Source organism: Gossypium raimondii, chromosome 8 (assembly GCF_025698545.1).
Source record: "Gossypium raimondii isolate GPD5lz chromosome 8, ASM2569854v1, whole genome shotgun sequence".
NCBI lineage: Eukaryota > Viridiplantae > Streptophyta > Magnoliopsida > Malvales > Malvaceae > Gossypium > Gossypium raimondii.
In genome coordinates, this window is record NC_068572.1 from 50,582,518 (window position 1) to 50,604,977 (window position 22,460).

Below are 22,460 nucleotides of genomic sequence, written 5' to 3' on the forward strand. Positions count from 1 at the left end.
TCACACTGTTTCACTTAAAGCTCTATAAGCTAAAACGGTGCGCAACACCTACGGTCATTAAAAGCAAAAATAAAACAGGAAATAACAGAAATTAAGAGAAACATTTTTATGCCATAACAATATTGCCTTCGTCGAAAGATCTTTGTCCTAAGGATCAAAATGGGGCCATTTTTGTTGCAAGTCGTGGAGCACCTCCTAAGTCAAGTCCTCGGGAAAAGTATTAGCCCATTGGACTAGGACCTCAGTGACTGCATGGTTTCCTCTACGAACCATTCTGTAACACCCCTTACCCGGTCTGATTGTCAGACCTGAGCTACAGGATGCTACAATAGTAAATAGAAACAATCACTTACATTTTCATCAATAATATTCAATAAATCAATAAATACAAGTCAAATATAATGTTTAACATGAATTTCAAACAAACATGAGTCTCAATCAAGCTTACGAAAGCTTTAAAACCAACTCAGAATCAATTCAAGACTATTTTGAAACTTTTACCAAAAAAGAAGGGTAAAAAATGCAAAATAGGAGTCAACGGTCGTATGACAGATTGAGGCCGTGTTGTGCTGAATCACCCTGTTGTGTCCTCAAATATTGCTACAGACTGAGGCCATGTAAATCTGAGTTGCACGGTCATGCTGCCAGGCCGTGTAACAAATTGTGGCCGTGTGAACCTAAAACCACTCTGATAATACAGAGCACACGACCGTGTCACTTCCCCGTGTGTAACACATGATCGTGTGTTAGACCGTGTACAGCATTATAAACCACCTAAAACATAGCATAAACCAACTTTTCCAAATTTACCTATAATGCATTCCATAACCAACTAAACCTATCTAAAACATGTATAAATCTATGCCAAAACTTCAATTTCCATAATCAACTAAACATATAACCAATATGTCACATTTGGCACCAACATAAACATCCATATAAATCCACAATTCATACCAAAACATTTAATCATTCTATACCACAAGCTAAGTCACATATGTTTAACATCATTCAAACTTTACAATTCATATCAACATTCTAACACCAAACTTTGCAACAATTCATCCATCATTAAGCAAGTTACCATGAATGCTCATATATAAAACAACTAAACCAAAACACATTCATTAACTTGTAAAGGTTTAACCATCCTTTGTACATGCCACAAAAAACCAAGTTTGAAACATCAAAAGTCTATCGAATCAAGATACAGTAGGCGCGTGCTTCTTGCTGATCCGATCAACATGTTCCATACATCCAAAATTTACAAAAAAAGTAGTAACACGAGTAAGTATTATAAAATAATTAGTAAGCTCATACAATATAACAATTAGCTTACCTTAATCACTTAACAAGTATATGAATCAATATGAAACAATCCCACCTATCATGGCATCCAAAACAACATCAACCAAATGAGATTAATTAATTCTATTCCACACATATATATACAACTTCAAATGGTGAAAAACCAACTTCAACTCATAATACATCATAATTCATTTTCTATTCTATCACATTGTTCACATTCACCATTCAATTTGCACCATACACATTTATCTTAAACATTCGTTTGCCAACATCAGATTGCATATTTTTACAGTTCCATTCTTTTATTTCTACTTGATGAAACATCGTAAGAACTCAATACACAGGTGAAAATAATAGTGTTTGGTTACTCGTATGGGTTAAACCTATACAGTAATTATCAATTGTTCATCGGAGCAAATCGTGAACAACAGTGTTTGGTCACTCATTCAGACTGAACCTACACAAAAAGTATAAATTGCTCATTTGAGCTAATCGTAAGTAATAGTGTATGGTTACTCATCCGAGTTAACCTACACAACAAAGAACCTAACCATGGCTTAATATATATGTAACCTCAAGTCCGCAATAAATACTGGAGCTCAATACTATCAAGTATCAAACCATAACCTAGTATACGAGACTTTTACTAAGTTTATTGGGATTTTATCTTAACATTTCTATTTGTACCAATCCATTTCAATTTGTTTACAACCTCATTTGTATACAATTCATTCTATTAGCAAAACTCCATTATACAACTAAACATAATATAATAGCAATAGAAATTTGATTATACTATATGAACTTACCTAAAAAACCAGTGACGTTTTAGATAATAGGGACTATTCGGCACTTTTTCCTTTTTCTCAATTTTCCTCCGTACGATTCAATCATGCAAGGCTGAATAGGAGAGAGCTTTTAACAATGGCTTCTTTTCTGTCTCTTAAGTGCAATCGGTGAGAAGACCCAAAAATAAAAAAAAATACGATATCTTTTCTTTTATGTTTTAATGTCTTTAATATTAAATTAAACTTATTTTAACATTTTTCTCACTTAAAAAATTTATGCCAAACCGTCAAACAATTATAAAAAGTGGCTAATTTCCATTTAGAAGCCTCATGAAATACTATTTTAGTTTTTATATAACTATAATTCATACTAATCAACTTTTTTACGGTTTTTACGATTTAGTCATTATACCTTAATTAACTATCAAATCATCAAAATTTTCAGACCAAACTTCAATCCACTTATATAATAGCTATGTAAATATTAAATAATAATACTTATGAGCTCGATTTATGAAAACGAGGTCTCAATACCTCATTTTTCAAAACCGCTAACTTTCAGTACGTACCACTTGTACTTTAAGTAACTGACCAATTAATAAAATCTATTAAATCACAATTCACTTTTATACTATATGTCGAAGCCATTTTTTATTTTTGGAAAACAACAAAAATTAGTTGTCGATGAAAATTGGAGTCGCCACCAATCTTTTATTAAGGTGTGATTGGATCACCTAAAAAAACGACTTTGGTCTACGAGTTTCAAAAAAAAAGGATCCGGGAATCAGTTACGTATGAGGAAGGATTAGCACCCTCGTAACGCCAAAAATTGGTATCAAACTGATTAATTAATGTCTTAAAGTCGAGAGTTAAAAAAATGCGATCCTTAATTAAATTAAATTATTTATTAAGACTCTCTCATTTTGAAAAAGAAAACATCACACACAATGCGTTAGGGCACGATATTTTATTTCTTCAAGATGAGTTTGTCCAGAAGACTTGTGTGATAAAATTTAAAAGAATATTCAATTGTTTAAGATTTATGATGAAACCGCAGCCCAATACGTTAGGGCACAATTTCTCAACATCCCAAATATTGAATATTTCCTTTATTAATATATATATATATATTTTTTTTAAATCTTTGTCTCGAGAAATCAATGCGTCACATCCAATGCGTTAGGACACAACATATTAAATTCCCCACAACAAGTTTATTTTAGTTTTGATCAAAGAGCAATTCTCGATTGTTAGATTTAACGAAGAAAATAAAAACCCAATACGTTAGGGCTCAATTTTCTTGAAAATCCTAAATACGAGTATTATCTCTATTTTGAAAATTTTCCATTTTTAAATTAGAATAAAAAGATGATGAAATGTGATATTGAATGTGTGTGATAATTTCACAATAACAAGTTCAACAATTGTATAGAAATAATATAAACAATAAATAAATAAAATTAACATAAATAAAAACGAGGACATGCAAAGTATCAAATAAATGGGAAAAAAATATTCCTTTTAAAATATGAACGAAAACATAAATCGATAATCAAATAAAGAATAAACAAAAATATAAAGGATAAAAAGTACATAATATATACATTGAAATTAAAAGACATACACATAATTTACATATAAAATTTTGGGTTATAAGGCTTATATATTTACAATACATAATATACTTATGAAAATAAAGAAAATAAATAAACATATATACATATTATAAAATAGGTGTTTTTTAAAAATATACGTGTTTGAGCATTTTCAAAAGAAAATATACACGTTATATAAATAAAAAACATTCGTTAAAAATATACAAATATATACACATGTACATATATACAAATATATATAAAAAATTAAATAATAATTACATTATATTAAAAAATATGCTTATATGTATGCATTTACAAAAGTAAAAGTGGATGTTTTCGAAATTAAAATATAAAAATATGTATAAAATGTATATATTTATAAAAAGAGAATTTTATATTAAAATTAGAAGTATAAAAATAATATATATTATAAAATAATATAAGTATATAAGAAAACAAGTGAAAATTAAATGAATATATTAACAACGTAGATATAATAAGAGTAATAATAATAAAATAATAATACTAAGGATGATAAATTGAATGGATTAACATTAAAAGAGGAAAAAAGGATCATATTATAATTGAAATAGAATTAGCAGGTAACGAATGGGATTAAAAGTAAAATGAGGGACCAGATCTCAACACACGAAGGACATGGGGGACGAATTTAATAATAATCCACCCTTCAAAACGCTGTGCATTGATACGGGCTGAAATAAATAAAGGTAAAAATATTTGGGCCAAATTAAAAAGGAACAACAGATTTAATCGAAACATGTCGCAAAAAAGGAGGCCTAACTGTGCAAATTTCCCATTTAGGGTAGAAATGAGTGGACCCAACTGGACGGGGCCGTTTGGCTTCTTCTTTAAGTTAAAAAAAAAACAAATATTTTAAGGAAACAATTTTGTTTCCTCTTTCTCTAAGCAAACAAATGAAATGGCTTCTTTAGGTTTCACCAACCCATGAGTCTGCCATCGACCTTGTGCCAAAGCTTGATTCTGACGGAGATGGCAACAACTCGTGGTTCCGCAAAAAAAAGGTAAGTTTCCTTTCTCTTCCTCTTATTATTTTAAGCAAAATATGAAAATAAAAGAAAAATAAAAATATAGATAGAGAGTAAAGAATGATGAACGTCAATAATGTAGAACGAAAATAAAAAGAAACCTTTGTATTCAAAAAGATTTTCGTATTGATTCTTTTATCTGTATTCCACTTTTTCTATGTATTTTCCGTCGTCCCTTTTACAATATTGAGATGGCCTTTTTATAGCCATCGTGAAACAAGAAAAAATAAAAAGAAATCTTTTTCCAGCATATTCGTGATTCTTGATTTTCTTGCCATATTTGCTGCCTATATTGCCTTGTTTCCTTTCTTTGGTGCAGGTGAAGATGTGCGCGGCGGCTGGCTGCGGCACTGCTAATCTTTAGAAACCCTAGGGTTTTTGACTGTAATTTGGGGTTTGGTTCTGGGCCTCCGTTTGGTTTGGGGTTTGGGCCATATAGGCTTGTTTGTAAAACCAGGACATTTATTTTTGGGTTTTATTAGTAATAGTGCTGGGAAAAATTTGTGTATTACACTATATGTAACTTATAATATTAATTAAATATATCTACGGACTCTCTTATCAAAATTGTGGTCCCAAAACCACTATTTTTGACACCACTGAAAAACAGGTTGTTACATATTTTGCGTTGAAGTACCCTCAATGGCTCTTTGGACAAAGTTCTATCATTGTCAACCGGTGGCAGACAGATTTGGCTTGGAGCCTTTTCGACTTGTTTCTTCAGTTGGGATACATGGAAAGTCAGATGGATTTTGGAGTCAAATGGTAGCTTTAATTAATAAGCCACTTTCCCAATCCGTGCTTCCATTATGTAGGGACCAAAATACTTTGGTGAGAGCTTATGATTCATGAATCACCTCATAGAGTGTTTTCAATAAGGTTGTGATTTCAGATACACCAATTCCCTTTTCTAAAATTCTCGATCACTCTTTTTTCGATCTACGATCTGTTTCATTTTGCCCTGTGCTCTTTTGAAGTAAAACTAAGGTAATTGTCTGGCTACCTCTCGATGTTTTAAACTTTTGTCCACATGTGAAGATCCAGCTAAGTAAGGCAAATGGTAAGGAGGTTCCTGACCATAGAGTGCCTCATAAGGTGTGCACTAGATGTAGTATGATAGGTAGTGTTATACCACCACTCTGCCATGGGTAGCCATAACACCCAGCCACTTGGCCACTCGTCTATCATGCATCATAGGTATCCCTTGAGGTACTTGTTTAACACCTCTATCTGCCCATTAGTCTCTGGATGTGTAACAACATAATTTTCAATGGTGTCAGAAATAGTAGTTCGAGATCACTAAATCTGACGAGTGAGTTTGAAAATTTTATTATTTATTTTTTATGAGTTAATTGTGATTTTAGAAATATTTTTAAATTATTGATTTGTGTTTTAAAAGAATTTATTAGGTTAAGTGGTTTCGAAAACGAGGTATCGAGACCTCGACTTCATAAATCGAGCCGTAAATATTTTTATAAATATTTACGGAGTGTCATTAAGTTAGTATTAAAGTTTCGTTAGAAAATTTTAACGTTTTGATAGTTAATTAATTAAAAATGACTATATTGAAAAAGGTGTAAAACTTTCCAGAGTGATAAAATTGCCTAAATGTTAAATGAGGAAGGACTTGAAGGGTAAATAACTTAAAATAAGAGGTTGGACGGCATGAGTGTAGAAAAATCATGAAATTAATGTGAATAAGGGGTAAAAGTGGAAAAGAAATAAAACTTAATAGTTAAAAATAGGATTTAATTGAATATCTAGACATTTCTTCATAATTCTCAGCCAAAAACACCATTGAAGAACCCTTAAGAAGCTGGTTTTCATATTTTGCTACATGTGAGTTCATTCTTACTCTTTTCTTGAAATTTTTGTATTTTTAAGACTTTTGTAATTAGACCCAACTATCTAATTCATTAGTTTTTGATTTTATGGGTAATTTTGAAAGTTACCAATGATGATTTTGGATGTTTATGATGAACTAACATGGAATTGAAGCTTTAATTTTGTTATATGATGATTTTATCAAGCAATTTTAATAGAAATTGATTCTATGACTAAATTGTGAAAAGATTAAATCTTAGGGTTTGATATTAGATTCAGTTTATCAAAGGTTGTGAGATAGCCTAGAATAGTTAGATAAATTGTCAATTGAGAAAAATTTACTCAATTGATCGGATAATTGGTGAGGACTAAATTGTAAAAAGTGTAAAAGTTAGGGTAATTGTGTAATTTCAAAATTGAAGGGTATTAATTGTGAAGTGAATTAGAATTGAAAAATATGCTAGTGAATGAATAATTTTATATTTTAGATCAAGATTCCGTAGATCGACAAGAAAAAGAGAAATTAGCAGAATAGTCTCTAACTACTACAAACTTACAATTTAACCCAGGTTAGTTCATATGGTTAAATTTAAATGCTATAAATTAAATTGATGTATAGTAATGTGTGTTTATTTATATCATTTGTGAAAATAAAATTATTGTTAAAGTTATGAAATTAAATTGAATGTTTAGAAAGAATGGAACGCGGGATTGAGTACAGTCGTTCAGTACGAAAGAGGAAGTGACGAAAAATTACCCAAATAAATCGGGGTTCAGTATTTGTTGTGAACTTCCATGTTTGCTTTTTGTTTAACTCTCATGAGCTTTAGTACACTCATATAAGTTTCAGTTTAACCCTTCTAGGTTTCAGTTCAGCTCTTTTGAGCTTCAGTTTAACCCTAATGGGTTTTAGTTTAGCTCTTCTGAGCTTTAGATTAACCCTTATGGGTTTCTATTCAGCTGCTAAGAGCTTCCGTTTAACCCTTACAGGTTTCCATTTAGCACTTATGTACTTCAGTATAGCCTTCGGGAATCTGTTTACTATGTACTCAAATCCGTAAGACGTTCTCTGATTTGACAAGGATTATTAAGTGCCATATGAAATTAATGTGGAATAATTTAAGTTATTATTGATATTAAGCTCAAATAAGTGAATTCATCAATCGAAGTTGTGATTGGCAAGAAATGTTTGTGAATTTACCTAAATGAATTATTATAGTATATTCGGTAAGATTTATTTATATTTAAAGTCAATGAACTTACTAAGCGTCATTAAGCTTACTGCTTCATTTAATGTTCTTTGTAGATTTTCAAGAAGTTCGGAGGATTGGATCAACACATCGAGTCACACTATCTAGTTTGCTCTGGTAGATTTTGTTATACATTTTATGGTTTATATGGCATGTAAGGGCTAGATTAGAAAAAAGTTAAATTTGAAGTATGGTTGTGAATGACATACATATATGTTAGTATGCATGTATTTAGTAGTAGATTTTGGTAAATCAATGAATGGAGTTATTTTGGTAAGTTTAGGCAATTGTGTTTTTGTGATGATATATTATGTTTAAAACATGATTTTTGGCTTGTGTTGATTGTTTGATTGGGGCTGTTTGATGTATTGAAATGTTGTTTATAGGCTGATATAAAAAAAAGGTGAGAAAATTGGCCTTAAAATGGCCATTTTCGTCCACACGGGTAGAGACACGGGCGTGTGTCTTAGCCATGTGTAAGACACGACCTGACACATGGGCGTGTGTTCTGGCCGTGTATCCCCTGTACCTTAAAATTTCAAAACAGAATGCCCAAGTTTTTACACACTGCCTAGCACACGGGCGTATGGTTGGCCGTGTGACCCAAGTCAGAGAGTTACACAAGTAAGGACACGGGCTGGGATACAGTCGTGTGCCTCATTTCGAATGCCCACATGACCTAAGACACGGGCGTGTCTCCTAGCCATGTGAGCCACACGAGCGTGTATCCCCTGCTCTTAAGAAAATTTTTGAGATTTGGGGAAAAATTCCCTGAGTATCTGATTTAGTCCCGATTCACTTCTAAGATGTATATTGGGCCTCGAGGGTCCATCTAAGAGACAATATGAGTGTTATATGATTGATTATTAATATGTGTAACAAAGGTTGTGAAATATCTGTATTTAATTCGTAAAGTTTGGTAATACTTCGTAACACTGTTTCGGTGACGGATAAGGGTTAGGGGTGTTACAGGATGGTAGGTCATTGACATGTGCAAGTTAGTGCCCAGCCTTTTAAACAACTCCAGCCAAAATTTACTTGTAAAAATTTGATCTCTATCAAACACTATTGAATTAAGGAGGGCATGAAGTATATAAATCTAGTTAAGGTATTCTTGAGCAACAACCAATGCAAAGAAGGGGTGAGTTAAGGCTAAGAAATATGCATACTTGGTCAAACGATTCACAACCACAAGGATAGTGTTCTTGCCCTTTGAAGCTGGCAAGCCTTCGATGAAATCATACTTACTGAGGACCAAGCTTAAGTAGGAACTAGTGAAGGCTGTAAGAAGCTTGGATGTGGGAAATTATCAGCTTTGCATTGTTGACATGTCACACATTCACGTACCCACTATCTAACATCATTGGAGATTCTCTTCCAGTAGAATAGACCAGCTATTCGATGTTTAGTGGCATACACCCCTGAGTGGCCACCGATAGCTCCACAATAAAAATAATAAACTAAGTCATTTATAAGAGTGTCACTGTCTCTCACAACGGTATTCCTTTTTCTTTTTAAAAATGTGTCATTCCAAGAATATTTAGGGTGCAAATGTGGTTGTTAATGAACCTTATTACATAACTATTGCATTTTAGGATCATTAACACAAGAATCCAATACCCTTGTCCAAAAATGGGACCAGTTGGACTTGCCAAGACACTGAAGGAGTTGACTCTCTTCCTTTTGTGGCCTCCTAGATAGAGCATTTGCAACCAGATTATGAGTACATTTTTCTGTAAGTCTAACACAGTCATACCTGGGCATTTTTTAAACTTATTTCTACTAATAGGGAGTAATAGCTTGCTTGTCAAATAAGAACCTCAGACTTTGATGGTCGATTCTAATCTAAAATCATCTACCAACCAAGTAAGAGTGCCTTTTTTTAATGCTAACAGGACAATAAGCATCTCCTTATCATAGATGGAATGTGTCTGATGCTTTATTCCTAAGGCATTGCTAAAGAAGGCAATTGGCTTCCCATATTGTTGTAGCATAACTCTAATGCCATGACCACTAACATCAATTTCTAGGAAAAATTCTGAATTGAAATCAAGCAATGTAAAAATAAGTGTTGTACATATGACTTGCTTGTGTTGTAAAAAGGTATCATTGGTAGCTTTACCCCATAATGTTGAATGAACAGTCTATAATAGCTAAACTAACCCAAAAAAACCTCACAGTTCCTTCACTTAGGTTGGTGCTGGTCAATTTAACATATTGTCCACCTTGGTAGCATCCATAAATATTGTGTCTTTAGAGATGATGTGTCCTAGGTACTTTATCTTAGTGAAACCAAAAGTACCTTTGCTCTTTTTCGCAAATAACTGATGCTCTTGAAGTAACTGAAAGACCTCCTTTAAATGGACTAAATGAGCTGCCCAACCCATTAAATATACGAGGATATCATTAAAAAGAGCACTGATAATGCTTTGAAGACCACATTCATTAAGGACTGAAACCTCGATGGTGCATTTGTGAAGCCAAAGGGCATGACCATATACTCGTAATGGCCCTCATATGTCTTAAAGGCAGTTTTATGTATGTCCTCCTCCTTCACTCTGATCTAGTGATAACTGGATCTGAGGTCCAGCTTAGAGAAAAAGGTTCTCTAGCCAAGCTCATCGAACAACTCTTCAATCACAGGTATAGAGAACTTATCATTTACTATAAGCAGATTTGAGTGCTTGTAGTCTACACATAAATGCCAACTCCCATTCTTTTTTTTCACTATGACAATTGGTGAAGTAAATGCACTACAATTGTTTCGAATTATTCCAGCTTGAAGCATCTCTTGAATCATTCTCTCCATTTCATTCTTTTAGAGTGTTGGATACCTGTAAGGCCTGACCTTGACCATAAAAATTTCATCCTTGAGAGGGATGTGGTGGTCATGCATCCTAGGAGGAGTTAGTTCTTGAGGTACTTAGAAAACATCATCAAAATCAACCAATAGTTTGTGTAAGTCTACATCCAAGGTACTGGAAGTAATGAACAAAGAATTTTGAGCACCAGTAGTGAAGAGAAAAGTACATGAGTCATTGCTAAAAAAAGAAAATAACTTGCTCGACTAAGTTCAAGACATAATTTGGATAACTCCCAGTGAGATCCCTTGTAATATACATTGTTGGTCTTGGTGAGTGAATTGCATAATGAGAATGGAGAAGTTCCAGAAAATATCTCATAAGAATAACAGCCATTGGACCCCTAAGACAAGATCACACCCTTTTACAGGTAAAAGCATGAAGCTAATGCTGAAGTGACTACATCGATATGTCTAGTGCATTGCCCTACAATGTCCTTGTATGTGTAAAATACCTTATTAGGAACAATAACCCTCAACCTGGTTGTATGCTCAACTGGAAGACTAAGTTTCTTGACCAGTTTGTTATACACTAAATTATGGGTATTGCTTGAATCAATTAGGATGATGATAGTAACAGTACTAATGGTAGTAGTAATTCTCATTGTGTTGCTTCCCTGGGAACCATGTAATGCATGCAAAAAAAGAACTAGAGCTAGGGATTGTTCTCCTTCAGACTTAGTATTGTCTAAATGCTCCTGACAATCCAAAAATTACTTAGATTGTGGTCTTGTGGCTTCCCCATCCACATCATCTTGAAGGTCTAATAGAAGTGTGTCTTCATACATTTCTGTCTAGGTGTGTACTTAGCTGCACACCAAAAGCATAGCCTTTTCTTCTTTATGTCCTCCATGTCTAATTGTGTGAGAGCCTTAATAATTCCCTTCTAAACACTAGTAGCAGTATAGGGTCTACTAGAAGATAGAGTGGAGCTGGAAAATACAGGGGCTCGAGTAGTAGGAAATAGCGAGAGTAGTTTATGAAACCCTCCTATTCTTGTGGGAGCAGACCTCTTATGATTGTTGGTTAAAATTCCCTCCACTTGTCTATCCAACAACAACCCTTCAACTAGAGTCGTGGTACTAATCTACAATCCCTTGGTGTTTTAAAGAGACCAATTCTGACATTGAAACCAGGAAAGATGTGTAGCCAAATCATTCCCGTAACCCTCGAGCATAAACATCCCAAGACAGTCAATGAATTCTTCTTTTTCGTTGAGCAAAGAAATGGTGTTAATCTAGAGCTTTGCCCTCTAGGTGTAGCATCACAGTTCTGACCTTAACATTGTCCAGTATCCCCTCGGCTTCAAAATACTGCTCGAGTTTCGACCACCACCCCCTGAAATTTGTTCCATTAAATCTAGGTCAATCCAGTTTAGAAGATCTCAAGCATGGATCTACAACACTGACTTTCGAGGAAGTTCCCAAATACCCCGGTTCTAGCATGGGTGATACCAAAAAGGTCTCCTTAGGAGGAAAACCAAGATGAGCCCCTCCAAGCACTCCCTTGCCTTTATCCTGTAAAGACTCATTGCTCGTCACTAATTGTGGTTGACCCAGGTATTGTTCAAAGAGAGCTTGCAACTCAATTTTAATCTCGCCCTTGACTTCATCCTTGAGTTCCCTAAAATAGTCGTCCAACCTAATGTCCAGTTGTGCAAATTCCACCTGAAGCTGCCTGAGGTCCTGCTGCAACTGACTCATTTCCTTCTTGATTCATGTGGTTACCCCTTCCCCAACCATGGAGATCGCGAGGCTCTGATACCTTTGATACATGTTATTTTGTAAGTGAGATTTAATAAATATAAGAGAAAAGAGAAGCAGAAAGTTGAAAGTTGAAAGGAAAAAGAGAAAAAAAATCTACAATTCCTTTCATAACCAACCCAATACACCCTTCCCACTAGAAATAGGAGTGCATAACGGCCAAGGGGTTGGTTGTGACAAGCTTTTTATTGACAGTTGTAACCTTCCCTTAATTCGCACTGTTCCACTTAGCTAACAATACTGCCTAAAACACAACGTTATTCAGATATTCACTTAAAGTTCTATCAGCTAAAATGGTGCGCAGCACCAACGATCATTAAAAGCAAAAATAAAACAGGAAATAACAGAAACATTTTTATGCCATAACACATCAACATGTATTCCGATCCTTTTATTGGCATAACCATAGGTTCTGTTTTCTGTTTCTCACGATGTGGTAAACTGAAGAACTTAGTGGCTTCATATTCAACCTGGAAATGAATTCCATTTGACTATCTAGTGTTTTTAATCAGGCTTTGAGAGGTCTACAACAGGGACTTTTATGCGAACTTCAACCAACTTGTCGCGAGACTTAACATCAATACTTTAAGTGCTCAAATCTTAATTAGATCGTCCAAAAACAAAGTTTCAGAAAAAAAATGATGATTTATTGACCCATCATTTAAAAAACAAATATTATAAAGGATGGAAATAGTAACCACAGCTATAAGATAACTGCTCAATTGTTGGTTCTGGCACACCACCATGGTCAGTTCTTGATGTTAATTGTTTTTTTTGTTTTTATAAAATTAAGAATGAAAAGAACCAAAATGGAAATAATTAAAATTTTTGCTGATGGAATTTTTTATTATAAGATAGTCTCCTGTGATTTTCAAATCTTTTGTAAATTAAAAAATATAAAGAAAATAAAAGAAAAAGAATCAACTGGAAAATTTACTGGGATTGGTTCTACAATTCGACCTAAAAACTTCATATGTTAGTTCACCGGTACATGTACCTTTAATTGGAGTTAATGGTTTAATATGATCAATTTTATAATTTATCTTTTAAAATATTAGGTAAGTTGGCCTGAGTTATATTTTTTCAATCTGAACATAGGAAACTGGTAAAGAATGGTAGAAATCACAATCATAGAACTAACATGTGCATGAATAAACCAGTTTCCATGCCAAATGCTTAAGTTTTTGGTTGAAATTGAGAAAAATCTAACCATACAATTGACTAATTTAATGGAAGGTTTAAACCCTAATAAATTTGACAAGACACTAATATATATATATATATATTGTTGTATGCAATTATCACCCAAGCCAGCCACCTCAATAAAAATGTATTTCTTTGCATATAGAGTAAAAATGAAGGAAGGAAATTAAGGGCAACATAAAGAAGGCCAAGGGCTTGTTGCTACTATTGAGAGATCCTTATTCAAAGTGAAAGGAATTATTGGATTGCATTCATTCTTTTGTGAGGTCATCCTCACCTAATAAATTAGGTATGAATGCTCAAATTCTGACAGAAATATATATATATATATTCAAACAAATCAGAACAAAAAGTGGAAGATGAGTAGTTTGGAAACCTAATTAATTCCAACCATGCAAAATCCCATATTCTCATATTTTATAATTTTATTTCTTCCACTTCTTCAAATATCGATATGCATGCATGGTGTCGACAGTAAGATGTCTCTTGTCACCAGGTTTAATTTTATTTGGAAAATCATAAATCTTATATGCAGTTTAATTGTCGGTTTTTAGTTTTTCTATATTATATACAAGGAAGCATCTTAAAAGAGAAACGACATATACTCCATGTCTTTTTGTTGTTCTTAGTCTTACAAATTACAACCTACGTGCATGTGGGTGACAAAGTGCACAATTATCTATGTAGAATCAAATCTTTAAATTTAGCAGAATAATTAATAAATGTGAAGCATATATGCAATCTCTCTTAATTCAGCATACTCATTTAGTGTGACGTTAATATATATTATATAACCCAAGTATATGAAGGCAACCAAATGTGGTGGCTAATATTTGTACATTCTAATATTCACGTGGAATGATGGGAGGGGAATATTTGGGGACAAGGAACTTGTAATTATGCAAAGGGTAAAAGAATAAAAGAGGATCAGCATATTAAGAAGAATGTTTTGATTAGCAACTTCAGTCTTAAAAGGGGATGTATTATTAGCAAAATAATTCAACCATTATGAGATGGGGTATCCCAGAATTTATGCTTCTCCTTGTTTCCACTATATGGGGAGAAAGAAACTGTAGCTTTTCTCGGCTTGTCAAATGAGACTTTCTTGCCATGATTTCAGATTCATAATTAAGTGGAAACAAGCATTTCAGACCTTAATTCACTTATTCCACTCCATTTTTTTAAAAATAATCATAACAATCTTCTTATTCCTAGCTGCATTGCCTAATATCTAACTTCATTTTCTTTTTGTCCCACCAAAATCTAACTTGATACTTTGGAAAGGAAAACATTTATTTATGGGATTTATTCCTTGTTCATAAGTCGAGTCGGATCGAGTTCAGGTCAGCCCTAAGTATGATGTTAACATATTTTATGCTTGCCTAAATCCAGCCTGGTCTATATTTACAAAAAAAAACGAATCTAAACCTATATTATTTTAGTTTAATAATTAATAAATTTATATATTTTTTTTAGAATTTTTTATATAGTCATCTTAACATTATTTTAATATTTGCATTAGAGTAGCATTATATATTTAGTATAGATTTATTTGTTATGTGTTATAAATTACATAATATATAAAAATAACATAATATAAAGTATTATAAACTTAAAAAAGGTTGGGTCAGGCTCGAGCCTTGAATGTTTAAGCCTAAACCTAGCCTATATTTTAAACCAGCCTAATTTTTTCCCAAGCCAATTTGTAGGTCTAATATTTTTACCCAAATCTTCCCAAATTTTGGACTGGCCTTCGAGCCTGGGCGGGCAACTCGACCCATGAATAGGTTTGTTTTGCTTCAAAATTAACACTTATGATAATCAAAAGGTTAAACTATGCTACTAGTCCCTATACTATGCCCAAGTTATTTAGTCTATATACTTTAAATTGGGCATTTTTAATCTCTTTATTTTTCGAGTTTCAAAATTCTAAAATTAGCCAAATGATAGTTGTTAACTTTACTAAGTTTTGGTATTTTCAAAATCTTATACAGAAAACATATTATAAAACATAGTGGTAGCTTGATATTTTAACTTGTTATGACCAAAAAAGTCAATTAATGGATTTAATGACTGATGTATGTATCATTATTGAAATTTCAAAATTCAAAAATATAGGAATTAAGAATGATCAATTTGGAAAATATTTATGCATAACACAAAACTAATAACAAAATTTAACCAAATAAATTTAATTGTTACCATTTGGGTTAAGACTGAAATTTTAAAATTAAAAATATAGATTGAAATTAACCAAGTTTAAAATTGACCAAATTTGAAATAAAGACTATGATTACAATTTTGGAAAGCATGGGGAATTTCAATGAGACATGATTTTGTTTTTCTATATGAAAAGTTAACATCATATATAACCATCTCACTAAAATATTAATAGATCATGCCAAACTCACACATAAAAGAAATTAAGCATGGAATTGTTAGCATCAAGTGTGGGGTATGAATTTCATATAGATTTGAATTGAAGAGAAAAACCAGATATGGGTTGAAGTGGAAGAGAAACTGAGTTTCTTCGGAGTTGGAAGCTAGGCAAAGAGTTTTAATTGGAAAACCATGTAAGCTAACTCTCTCAAATCTGTCAATATCAAATCAAACCCCCCAACATATTGGATATTGGAGAGGAACCCCATTTTGTTCATCAATTCTAATTCCAAAGCATTGGAGAAAAAATTTATATATGTTAAAAAACACCCTCCTCTCTATCACTGTCAAAGTCCAAATAATTTCCCTCTAATTATAATATGTAAATTATTGGCCCATGTGGGCATCCCCCTCTCTTTTTCTTTTTTTTTAATACAATCTCCACCGTTCAAATCACCTCCCGCACCCTCTATTTATTCATATTGCCCTCCCTCCTCCTCCTTCCAAACGACTCCCTCACTACTCTTCTTCTTCTTCATAGTTTCTTCTTCACAACCTTTCCTCTACTCTCTCGCAGCTTCTACACCACCACCCTCATATACAAATTCTCTCTTCGTTATTAACTAACACCAATGGCTTGCTTAGAGGTGTGCAAGGAGGTTAGTAAGGGTCTACCTAAGGGATCCTAATATTTTCTTCTCATTCTGTACACAAACCCAAGTATTCATCAACTATTCCGTTGCCTTTTAAAGTTATCAGGTTTAATAAAGAAAAACATTTTAGTCATTAGCAGATGCAAAGACATCTAATAACCGATACATTCATGCATTAATGGAATCATTCTGCTTCCCCGATGATTTATTTCTTTTCCTTTTTATGGTTTCAAATTATAAATAATAATAATAATAATAATCATAATAATAAAACAGGGGAAGTTGAAAGAGGAACAAGAAGAAGCATGCACTCAAGATGGAAGTGTTGATTGGCATGGCCGACCCGCTATCAAAGCAAAATCCGGACAATGGACTGCTGGAATTATCATTCTCTGTAAGCTTTCTTTCTTTCTTGTTATATCAACAAGCTTAATTGGCTTTCATAAAACAAAGAGCTTAATATAAATAGTAACAAAATTAAGGTGTCAATTTCGGAAGATCTTTAAATTGCAGTCGTATTTATGATATAGTAATATAAAGCTATGAGTAGGTAGGGGAAGGGTATTTCTAGGTGAAAAAATGAACTACTTAAAATAGAAAAGAAAAAAAAAAAAGATATGTACAGAGCAGGTTTAGGATAAGCTATCAAAAGGGTGAAATGAGAACTGAGAGGTTCAGTTGAAGAATTCCAGAAAATAAGAGAAATAAATTTTTTTTAAAAAGAAACAAAAAGACAAAAGTGTCACAATTAACAAAAAGAAGAAACGTGTAAGATTTTAAACCAAACCCTACACAAACCATAACCCAAGTGTCGAAGTTCTGTTGCATGTATTGTTCTCCTTTGGAGAGCTCAGCTGGGTTAAAGTGTAGGCTTGTAGCTGGTTGGTTGTGGGATTTTGTTTGGTTTTGGCAGTGCCAGGGATTGCCAAAATAATGAGAATAAAAAAGAAGAGAGAAAGCGCATGCAATTAGGGGAAGAGGAGTTTAACACGTAATAGTCCCTCCACCCTCCGTGAGTATTGCATGACGTGAGTTGTTCCCACGTGTCCCCCTCTCTAATAATTAACTTACAAAATCCACCCTTCTCACCGCAAAAAGCAATTTCCTCAGCTGCCTGCCACTCTCTTTCAAATGACTCTGTTCCACTTTATTCATGAAACACCCCTCAATTTAAAAGATTTCTTTTATAAAAGAAAATTGATTATTAACCTAATAGATTATATTATATTTATGTTAGAACGATACTAAAAAGTATTTAGTGTCACGCCATTAAATTTTAAAAATAATAAAATATTATTATATATTTATCTATTTTAATTTTAATTAAATCACTTAAAATAATTAATTTTAAAATTATAAACAAATATTTTTTATTTTTTAAATTTTAATCATTTTTTCATAAGCTAATATTTTTTATTTTTGTGCAACCAATTTAAAAAGATAGTAATTTTGAAAAATAAATTTCATGTCATTGATAAATAATTTTGGTAATTTTTTACCTTGAACCCTAAATTTCAAACATTGAACTTGAACCTTGAACCCCAAACCTCGCGGTTCAAGATTTGGGTTCAGGATTTAAGGTACAGGGTTCGGGTTTTAGATTTTGGGTTGGGAGTTTAAGGTTACGGGTTAAAAAATTATCAAAATTATAATGGCATGAAAAAAAATGTTGAAATGTCATTAAATATAATTGGAAAAGAATCATGAATAATGTAGTGGGAAGGATCTATAAAATAACTTCTATATGGATGAGTGTATAATAATAATTTCATGTCTTTGAATTTTGATGATGTGGCAAAATTTTATTGGTGCGTAAAAATTTTAGGTTTTAGGATCACCCTAATGTAAGTTATTCCCTATAATTAAAGGGTAAGGATAGTATGAAACAGTGATACCACATCATCTATATCTTTTTCAATAGTTTTATGTCACAACAAAGATTTCTATCCTAAAAAATTAAATCTAAATTAAAATATTAAGATTCAAAATAAAATTACAAATGTGACATAAAAACTATTGAAAATGAATAATATTTCATCTCATATCATCCTTTCTCTATAATTGAAATGGTCAATTAAAAATTAATTAGACAAATAATAAATAAAATATTTTTCTTTTTATTTTATTAATCTATATTTTAATATAAGGATTAATAGAATGTAAAAAGTATATATTTTAATTCTACTGCAGATTTCAAATAGGGCCGCATGTCTATTTATTTACATTCAATTTTTTTACTTTTTATTACATCTTAAATGAGACATTTGCCACTTTTTAAACTTAGTTTTTTTTTTTAATCTAAAAATTTCAAGTTGTATCAAATGATTTTTCTTAATATAAATATAATTTAAATAACTTATTTTTATATATACAATTTATTTAATGTTTTAATAGTCTTTTTAAACTACTAAATTTATCACACCCATTTTGTGGGTGAAAAATAAATAAAAATTATAGAAAAATAGTAAAAATTAAAATAACCCTAATTACTCACAAACATATATTCAACCCCTCACCAACTATAGAAAAGGAATAAAAACTGTTTAAAACATTGGGGGTGAAGTAAAATTGTAACTTAAGGGGTTGGAAGTGACAACCACGATTAATTTTGATCAGACTGGAACCAGTTTCACGAATGATCAAAGAGAGTATGTATTTACAGCCAACATGGACATGTTTCTTGGTTTTGCTTTTATTGATTTGGGAGGGGGGGTGATATTTTGTTTTAGCTCTAATTTTCACAGCAATGTGTGCCGTTAATGTACTTTTCAGACAGCTAAATTTGTGATATAAATGCACATGAACATCGAAAAATCACATCAAACAAGCTGCTTCGAACTCTTTTTTCAAAAAAAATTTGAGGGGGAGAATATAAGAGAGCTCATATTCCACATATGTAAAAGAAAAGGAAAGGCCACCCATCATCATATAGATATATATATCTCTTAATTTAAAACGAGAGGCCACTCGTCGTATGTAATTTAGTTGGGTACTGTTCGATCTTGACATTGACTGTAGTGATGCATTTTCGAAAATCTGACAAATAATTGAATGCTAAAGATACAAGAGGTGTTGGAAAGCAATCTTTCGAAGTTTCCTATGGTTTTAGGTTTAGGTTTTAATTCCTTTACCTAACTGGGCATCCCTCCCTGATATTGATGTGAAAGCCTCTCACCTTCCCACGTCTACCATGCAATTCATATCTTCATATCTCTTGTTATTTCTTGCACGTCTCTCTCGTTAATATTTATGTTTTTTTTTTCTGTTTGTCAAATGATTAACCAGTGAACCAGGGGCTGGCAACTCTAGCTTTCTTCGGGGTCGGGGTGAACTTGGTGCTTTTCTTGACAAGAGTATTGGGTCAAAATAATGCTGAGGCTGCTAATAATGTCAGCAAATGGACTGGGACGGTCTATATATTTTCCCTGGTTGGTGCTTTCCTCAGTGATTCCTACTGGGGAAGGTACAAAACCTGTGCTATCTTTCAAGTCATATTTGTTATTGTAAGCAACTCGTTTCTCAACCTCTAAATTTTTTTTTATCATTCCCTGAAAGATGAAAACTTTGTATATTTGCATAAATTTGGAAGTTGTTAGGAATTTCTGCATTCTAATTGTGTATGTGCCTTGAAAACATCCCTGTAATGCAGGGGTTGGTGTCACTGTCGCTATCATCATACCTTTTCTTGATTAGACCAAGAGGTTGCGGGAATCAAGAAATGCCGTGCGGCTCACATTCTGGATTGGAGATTACGCTGTTTTACCTCTCCATCTACTTGGTTGCCCTAGGGAATGGAGGCTATCAACCTAACATTGCTACTTTTGGGGCTGATCAGTTTGATGAAGACGACCCTAAGGAAGGCCACTCTAAGGTTGCCTTTTTTAGCTACTTTTACCTAGCTTTGAACCTTGGATCCCTTTTCTCCAACACCATTTTGGGGTATTTTGAGGATGAAGGCATGTGGGCGCTTGGCTTCTGGGTGTCTGCAGGCTCTGCCTTGGCAGCACTTGTTTTGTTTCTGGCTGGAACCACTAGGTACAGGCACTTCAAACCAAGCGGAAATCCTCTCTCCAGGTTCTCTCAAGTCCTAGTAGCTGCAATAAGGAAATGCAGTGTTGATATGCCACCGGATGCGGACGACTTGTATGATATCGATGGAAACGATTCGTCCATGAATGGCAACAGAAAGATTCTCCACACCGATGAATTCAAGTAAATATCAAAGCATAACCCGATCTTGGAATTAAACCAAACATTACAAGATGAATTACATAGTGCTAATTTGTTAAATGATGATGTTTTATAGGTTCTTGGACAGAGCAGCATACATTAGTACGAGGGATGTTGAAGAGCAGAAGAAGAGAGCACACAGCATGTGGCGTCTCTGCCCTGTTACACAAGTGGAAGAAGTTAAATGCGTATTAAGACTACTCCCGATTTGGCTTTGCACCATAATTTACTCTGTGGTCTTCACACAAATGGCATCCCTATTCGTTGAGCAAGGTGCTGCAATGAAAACTACGGTCTCTAATTTCCGGATTCCACCCGCCAGCATGTCTAGCTTCGACATTCTCAGTGTGGCACTTTTCATATTTCTTTACCGACGAGTTCTGGATCCACTGGTTGCAAGGATTAAGAAAAAGGGTTCCAGGGGACTCACCGAACTCCAGAGGATGGGCATCGGCCTTGTTATAGCCATAATGGCAATGGTTTCTGCCGGGATAGTGGAATGCTATAGACTAAAACATGCCGACAAAGACTGCATGCATTGTGAGGGCTCAAGCTCCTTAAGCATCTTTTGGCAAGTTCCTCAATACGCATTTATAGGAGCCTCTGAAGTTTTCATGTATGTTGGTCAGCTGGAGTTCTTCAATGCACAGACTCCGGACGGATTGAAAAGCTTCGGCAGTGCCCTTTGCATGACGTCGATCTCGCTAGGGAACTATGTTAGCAGCTTACTAGTGACAATGGTTATGAAGATCTCGACAGAAGATCACATGCCAGGATGGATACCGGGCAACCTGAACAAGGGTCACCTAGATTGGTTTTACTTCCTCTTAGCTGGACTAACAACAATTGACTTGATTGTCTACATAGCATGTGCCCGATGGTACAAGAGTATCAAGCTGGAAGGAAAAACTGCAGAAAATATTGACGACCAAGTTAGCTTTAAACTATAATATATACATATCGGTGCTAAAACATATAAATCACGGTATAGATTAATAGAATAATGAGGAAACTGGGTTAGAGGGTTAGTCCCCAACATGATGATGTTGAGAAATTAAAGATTTAAGTCGAAAGAAAAGTGGGGTATCGTGAGAGAGAAATCAATTTTCCTCTCAACTCTCTTGAATTCCCATCACTTGAATTGTCCTATCTGTTTGTAAATATGCAGAATGTTATCTGCATAAAAGAGCTTTCTCTTGGACTTTAATGAAAGTGTAATTTTCCTCCGCCTATTAGATCTATCCATCATCCATGTAAGCTTCTTGAGTATTTTCGATAGAATACATTTTCAATAATGCAAAGAGGAGAGTGCTTACCTTGCGAGAAAGCTGGGCCCAAGTTGTGATGGAAAATGGGACCTATATAACTACACTGAGCCCAATAGAGATAACAAAATGGGCCAAGCTATAGTCAAAGATTTTGACAGTTGACACGCTCCCCTTTTACCTTTTCTTTGGGGGAAAACATAATTGGCACAATGCGATGATGAGTTGGGAGCTGGACTCGCTCCCTTCTAACATGAGGCTCCTACAAT

At 33.5% G+C, this 22,460-nt stretch overlaps 1 protein-coding gene across 1 annotated transcript; it reads left to right on the plus strand.

Annotated features, from left to right (window-relative positions):
- The first annotated feature begins 16,531 nt into the window (after nt 1-16,531).
- LOC105791955 (protein NRT1/ PTR FAMILY 7.3) lies at nt 16,532-22,156 on the plus strand. The gene is made up of 5 exons (XM_012620273.2): nt 16,532-16,702; nt 16,973-17,090; nt 19,982-20,199; nt 20,346-20,908; nt 21,003-22,156. The coding sequence occupies exons 1-5, from the start codon at nt 16,676-16,678 to the stop codon at nt 21,874-21,876; spliced, it is 1,800 nt and encodes a 599-aa protein (XP_012475727.1). The 5' UTR covers nt 16,532-16,675; the 3' UTR covers nt 21,877-22,156.
- Nucleotides 22,157-22,460: the final 304 nt, after the last annotated feature.

Coding starts and splice junctions, on each gene's coding strand:
- LOC105791955 (XM_012620273.2), top strand. CDS start 16,676: ATGGCTTGCTTAGAGGTGTGCAAGGAG. Junction 17,091..19,981: donor TGCTGGAATTATCATTCTCT/GTAAGCTTTCTT, acceptor ATGATTAACCAG/TGAACCAGGGGCTGGCAACT. Junction 20,909..21,002: donor CTCCACACCGATGAATTCAA/GTAAATATCAAA, acceptor GATGTTTTATAG/GTTCTTGGACAGAGCAGCAT.